This window comes from Chinchilla lanigera, unplaced genomic scaffold (genome assembly GCF_000276665.1).
Source record: "Chinchilla lanigera isolate Chin_1 unplaced genomic scaffold, ChiLan1.0 scaffold00001, whole genome shotgun sequence".
NCBI lineage: Eukaryota > Metazoa > Chordata > Mammalia > Rodentia > Chinchillidae > Chinchilla > Chinchilla lanigera.
In genome coordinates this window covers 4,280,921-4,288,023 of record NW_004955402.1, presented here as the reverse complement: position 1 = coordinate 4,288,023, position 7,103 = coordinate 4,280,921, and the positions used below count along the sequence as shown (strand labels likewise).

The following is a 7,103-nucleotide window of genomic DNA, read 5'->3' as shown; positions in this document are numbered from 1 at the left end:
AAAAAAAAAAAAAAAAAAAAAACAACCAAAAATAAATAAATAAATAAATACACAAACTGAAATGCTGATAAAATGTCCAGATGATTGCAATTCATTTGAAACAAATGGGGCACAAAGCTTAAAATTCCCTGAACCTCAAGGGGAAGATCTATGTATGTTCACTGTAATGTGCTTTCTACTCATTAAAAAAAGTACACAATTAAAAAGCTCAATAAAAAAATAAGCTTCAGAAAGACTTGCCAAGGTATAAACTTACTGTAATTTTCTTTTCAAAAGACAGCACAGGATGATTTTTGTACTGTGCAAAAAGTAAAGAAATCTCTGAGTGGTAATTGTTTTAATTATCTTTTTTTTTAGGCTACCTCAAAACACCAGGCATTACTTAGAAAGGACTATACCTAGGCACCATGTTTGTTTTCTAAGTATCCCTCAAAGATCTAAATCTCCATCAAGACCGAGAACAGTCTCACAAGGTCTGAAGCCTATATGGAAAATAACCCGTTCTTAATTTGGCTGACCTTACTGCCTTACCCAGACTTCTACCACTGAGACAAAAATACCTAAGGAAGAGGAACGGTTCACTTTGGCTCACAGTCGCAGAGTCCATGGTCAATTTGCCCATCTGCTTTTGGACCTGTGATGAGGGAGGCCTCACACCACGGCAGGAGTGTGTGGAAGAGGAAGCTGCTCGCCTCAGAGCCCCAGAAGTAAGAGACAGGAAGCGGTCAAGGCCCCAGTATCCCCTCCAAATGTACACTGCTAGTGACCTGACTTCCTCCTACTAGGCCACACCTCTTGAAGGTTCCCTCACTTCCCAATAGCGCCACCATGACAATCACACCTTTGGAGGACCCTTAGCCGTAACATAGCATAAATGAGCTTCCCATTTTGCTTCCTTATTCACTATAATTACCAGAGATCAAACATTTCTTATGCCTAAATGTGCACACCATCCTTTGGTCCTCTACTTAAAATCTTGTGCATTTTAAAAACTATCACCTATTTAAGGAGTTCTGATTGATTGTCACTAAATCTCTAAAATTCCTATTCCAATCCTACAATGTTCAATTCACCTCAACTGTTTACCTCTTTCAAGTCATCTAAATATTTTACATGAAATGTATGAGTTCCAACACAAGAGAATTCAGATGGAAATAAGAATGTCATGCAATGGGTTTTACAAAGAACTCAAATCAAAAACTTCGACAGTAGCTACAAAATATTTCCTATCTCTCTTTTGCACCTTCTCTTTTCAGACTTCTTTCCCTTCATCTTTTCTAAAAATACAGGGGCAATGATGCCAACCTTGTGTTCCATTCTCCCCCGTGGCCTTGAAGTCATGTAAGAAGACACAAGTGAGGCCAGAACGGTATGGACTTGCCTTCCCCACCACGTGCTGGTGGTGTTGTCCACTTCAGTCCCAAGCAGCTCCCTCTGCCCCGGGCCCTGACAGACGCACCTGGCACAGGTGAGGCTTAACCACGAGGTTTCACACCATCCCCTTTTGTGCTGAGCCCACACACAGGAACTCTGCACGATGATGACAGCAAGACAGTACTAAGCCTGAATGGGAGGAGCGCACGTGCTTGGTCCTGTGCCTTCCCAGGGCATCTGGCACATGCCTGGCTTAACATCCTGAACCATGAGTATTTCCCACTGTGGAGGTGCAAAGAACACCAGCTACAGGAAAGTAACTTCACCTGTCTCCATAGGTGACAAGAAATGGTGTCACGTACTACTCCTGTGACTGCCGCTGGTAGAGAGCAAGATCAGAATGTACACAAGTTGGGAAACAAGGCAGACTTTCCCAGCAGCCGCTGTAAGCCCACCTTCCAGCAGCCCAGTCCTCTCCAACAGCTCTGGCCTGACCTACCTGTCTTAAGTCCAGAGTGATGGTGACCCAGTGATACTCTCTTCCGTTCTGAATGCTGGGGCTCTGCCACCAATTATTGGTGCCATCGATCGCATTTGATATCGGATGGCGCTCTGTTAAAAAGAAAATGGAAACATGCATTCTTCTCTCTTTAAAGCTCCTGCTTTAAATCCTTGAACTTCTAAACTCATAACGGAAAGAGCACTGAAGGTGAACACCACGTTCATGGCCTCTAATGAAAGCCTCAGTTAGCACCTCCAAAAGCCACCAGGGTGGCAGCAGCTCCATTAGCAGACGCAAGGCTGGGGTGCACTGAGACACACTAATATAAAATGATGAAATGAAATAACCGAACACAGCATAGCACAGCCTCACATAAAATAAAATAAGCGTAAAGTAACAAAACAAGTTGTTCCGGAACAGAAGGAGCCTCACTTACCTTTGGGGTTCACACTGTTGGCATCACAGAGCCGGCACTGGGCGTTGCGTGCACGCCTGCCAGGCACGTGCTCCACGAGTTTGCAGGACATCTCGGGTCCCTTCTCACCACAGGTGGCATTGGCGCTGATCTCAGCATTGGTGGCCAGATTAAGAATGGCGGGGAACAGGCCTGCAAGTCAGAAATTCACCCGGTCGTCAGAAGCGCCAAACCCCAGAGGCAGGGGAACTGATAGACTGCAGGCCCACACACTGAGTGGAGCAAGCCTGACCCAAAGCAGGGCATACAGAATGGGCTGCCTGTCACAAACTCTGGGACACGCAAACTCCTCTACAAGAAGAGCATACGCACGGGTCCCAGGACCAGGGACTGACCCCTCAGAAAAGGGACACAACGAGCTTCCTGGGAGAAGGTGTATGTTCAGCATCTTAGTAACAGGCAGATGCAGTTGTGAAAAAGAATCAGAATGAGGACACCTAAGATTTGGGCAGACTTGGGTATTTTAGTACATGTAATTTTATCTCAACTAGTAAAAAGGATCACAAACCAATACTGATGCACATGCTAAAGTATTTAGGAATTTAGTATTTATCCCTTCTACTCATTTTGGAAAGCATCAGAAATAAAACTTGTGGATGGATAGAGAGATGCATACATGGGCTGACAGTCAATAAAGAAAACAGAGAAAAATGCTCACTGTGGAATCAGAGTGGAGGCCAGGCCCTCGCTGCACCATGCTTTCTACTCTTACGGTGGAGATTATCATAGTAAAATGTTGGGAAGATAGGTTTTCAAGTCAATATTCAAATGTACATACTGAGCAAGGAAATTGCGCACCTTCTCTTTAGATGAGGGGCTTCCTCTCCTGTGTCCTGTGTCCCCATAATCCCTGTAATTATTTAAGACTTTTCTCTCTCTCTCTCTGTGCTTTCTCTACCGCCTATTTTCTTTGGTGACTAAAACTTTAGAACACAAAGACCCAATTTTCAACATTCTCTTCAACTCTCTCTTCATCTCTGTGCTTGTAGAGTCCCTTTGTCTCCACAGATTTTATCTTTAAGTGGCTGGGATCAGTACCAGGTCCAAACTCCTCAGAAAATAATTTCTGCATGACCATGGGAAAAGTACCTCCATTAGGTTCTCTAGCACTGCTTTAGTGCTATCTTGGTAAAAAGATAATAGCAGGAAGGATTCCAGCGAGATCTACAAACTTCTATAGAATAGACACCACGGAGAAGGTGGGGAGGGTGTTAGCACTGGGGTTTCTCTCATTTAATAGCACTTGACCTTCAAAGGTCACAGGACATAATCTTTTGTTTGTAAAGGACATATGGTCCGTACTATTTCTCAAGTATTTGTCTTTCAGTGAAACTTGAAAAATAGCCCAGTACAGTTTTAGTTCTACAGAAGGCCTTATTTATATCTTCAACTGTTACATTTCTAGGCAGTGCCTAACACGCTCAATGCTATTTTCTCTTACAATATTTAGCCATTTAAATTACTAGAAAACATTATTTTTGTAAGAATTGCTGTGTTCAAAAGCAAACTGACCATGCACCTATTCTTAAAATTTTATTAGGTGGTCTCTAAAAAACTTTTCACATAAAAAAGAATCACCCATTACTAATTCTACCATGATAGAAGGATTATATTCAAGCCAATGGACTGGACTTTATGGCCCCAATAGAAAATAGTTAATATTCTAGAGCATTTTCTTAATATTGGAACATAAAACAGATTTATATCAGATACTATATTTAATATGTGTATTCTGTTTTTTTCTTTTTTCTTTTTCTTTTTTTTTGAAACAGACTCTCCCTATGTAGTTCAAGTTGGCCTTGAACTCACCATGTAGCCCAGGCTGGCCTCGAACTCACAGTGATTCTCCTGCTTCCACCTCTTAAGTGCTGGAATTACAGGTGTGTACCACCCCACCTGGCTATCTTCATTTTTAATTTAAAATTGGTTATTTTAATCATATTCCTTTACAGGGACTTCTTTCAAAATTAAAAAGGAATAAAAAAACTTTATGAGAAACCAAATGAATCACTGCTTAACGGTGGCATTTCCCCCAAACAATTATTTTTATAAACCAACAGTTAGATACTCAATTTTATTTTGGTTTATTGTTTGTTTTTTGAGATGTGGTCTCACTGTGTTACCCAGGCTGGTTCTGAACTCCTGAGTGTGAGTGATCCTCCTGCCTCAGCCTCTCCCCTGCTTAGCTGGGTTACAACACACCTCATTGACACATATATTTTATGGTGCAGCTGTTAAAGTGACACATAAATCCTTGAGCATGGTACTTGCCTGGTGGCAGCAGTTGATACTTATTGTCTGATAATGAGATAATAATATTCTCCACTCTATGACCAGAATGTTCAAGTAATCTGGCTCAAATCCTTCTGAGCTAATAATTTAAAGCAGAACATGCTTTCACACTATGGTGCTTTACCAAAGCAGCAAAGACCACATTTTGTGTTCTGTATTCCAAATGAGCATTAAGATCTGCAGTAGCATCAATGCTATCCATTTCCTGTGCCGGACGGGGCAAGTGAGAGAAAAAACCAAGGTTACAGGAACTGAATTAGCAATGCCTTTCTCTAGAGCCAACAAGTACCTGACTACACAACACTTTCTCCTCATTCACCTCATGAGGCTGCTGGACACCTAGGGAACTCTCCATTTCCTACACAGAGCACCCTTTAGTGTCACTAGGGTATGGTAGGGGGTCAGGCAGTCATGGGACACCCCACACCCTTATGCTATAGTCTTTGTCCTGAGTCACTGAGAGAACACAGCTCACACCTCAGGAGCATAAACCGAACATCATGTTAGTGAGCAATATCTCAATCATAGTCGTCAGCGTCAGGCAGTTCTTTGCACTAGGTAGGCTTTGAAATACTCCAGTTTGGGCTCAGGGGTCGAGCTCTTTCTTGCCTAGCATGTGCCAGGCCCTGGCTCAATCCTCAATCCCCAACACTCCAAAAAAGGAGGAGGACAAGGAGGAGAAGGCAAAGATGACTTTGATAGTCTCAGCTGTGCAGAAGAACCTTTACATGATTAATTTCATTTAAAAAATCCAAGCTATTGCTCATTAAAATTAAACCTCCGAGAAGCTAGTACAGGGTGGGGTTGGGGATCCTCCCTAAAAACGATGCCTTACGCACACTGCATTTCCCCTTGCTCTGTGGAGTCACTCTTCTTCCTTGCTGCTCGGCCCAGACCTGCTAGCAGATAAAAGTGAGCCGGAAAGAGGTGCCGGAGGGGGCATGTGGTAGAATGGATTTGGGCGAAAGTCCCCCAGGTAGCTGAGTCATTTCAAAAATGACTGAAATATTTCAACAGAGCAACTGCAGGGCAGCAGGCAGGAAGCAGGGTCAGGAATCAAAGGGTCAGGAAGGGCATCAAGGTCAAGAGACCAAGAGGAAAAGTTTGGTTTCACACCTAAAATGGAGCCAAGGGGGTGGCACGGCCCGGGTGTGACCCGTCCCTCTCACGCGGTCCCGAGTCGGAGCACGCATTCTTGTTGAGCACCGTTACTTTCTGCAGTCACCGTGGCGGCAACACCCATTTATTCCTTGTCCTCCTTCAGGACACGGGACAGTCACTCCTCTGCGCATGGGCTGAAGTGGCGGCCAGACCTGGGGACACTGAACTCCACCGAGCATGAAATGAATTCCTCCCCATGCACCAGTTCCTCTGGCGCTCCTCCTGGCGCACTCGGCCTCCCTGTGCCTTTCAGGACTGCGCCAGCCTGCTGGAACGCTCTGCACTGCCCAAGTTCACGGACGACATGCTACTCGTGGTCACCGTGGCCATGCAGACCCCTCTAGCTAGGTTAATAATTCCTCTCTCAGAATTCCTCTGAGCCTTCTTCGTGTACTTATGTGTGAGGGAAGAGTGAGTTTTTCTCCTTTTGGGGGAAAAAAAAGGCTTTCTGAGTTCCACACAATACTGCATTCGCCTGTTCCATACTCAAAAGCAACGTGCTAGTCTGCAAAGAAAACATTTGCCATTTTTACCTAAAGAATCCAGGTCAATATTTTTGGATCATGTTTTTTTCCCCAGAATAAAACAACAGATTATAAACATTTTGTATGGCTAAATAATCAAAGTGGCTTCTGGTATTAGGAGGTTTTTATTTGATAAAACAAATCTCCTAACTCGATCTGTTGAAAGAACTGGAAAAGCAGAAATTTAAATTTCCAAATTGAAGTTTGTGATGTATTTTTTAAGCACTCAAATCTATTTTGTTCTCCATTTACCCAGCACTCACTTCCTTCATCTTACCCATTTTCCCAGGAAACATCTATCAACTGTCAGCAGAAGTCAGATCTGACAGACCAACAACTGGCTTCTCAGCGTTCTCTGGCAAACACGGCCCTCTCCTGACCAAACAATGGAGTCAGTACCTCTAACAATGACAGCTGCCGCTGTCTAACATCCCAGGATAAGGACATTGAGGCATTCTAATAAAATAATGGTCCAGGTTCATGGTATTAATTAAGATATACCAGTGATAAGCTTTAGGTGAACAAGTGAATTCATATTGAATAACATATCCGTGGATTACACAGATGGGTAGAAAATGCAGGTAATGATTCAGGCCAGTGCAACGTCCATAAAAGAGCCTTGTGAGGTCAGCACTACACTGTCCCTCACAAGAACACCAGGGGAGTGACCGAGCTTGTCCTGACCCCACCACTGGGAAGGACAGCCACACAGACTTCACTGCACGAGATATCTGACATGCAGAGGAATTTAAACAGATTAGAGGAGAGATTAGAG

General features: G+C 43.6%; 1 protein-coding gene across 1 annotated transcript in view; it reads right to left on the bottom strand.

The window, feature by feature from the left end:
• The window catches only part of Lama1 (laminin, alpha 1), a 115,744-nt gene extending 109,135 nt beyond the window's left edge, over nt 1-6,609 (bottom strand). Inside the window, exons 1-3 of the mRNA XM_013517659.1 lie at nt 6,606-6,609; nt 2,313-2,483; nt 1,874-1,986 (exon numbers count right to left, since the gene is read on the bottom strand). Coding sequence (XP_013373113.1) covers nt 1,874-1,986; nt 2,313-2,483; nt 6,606-6,609 — 288 coding nt within the window. The remainder of the gene's footprint in view (nt 1-1,873; nt 1,987-2,312; nt 2,484-6,605) is intronic.
• Between the last annotated feature and the right edge of the window lie 494 nt (nt 6,610-7,103).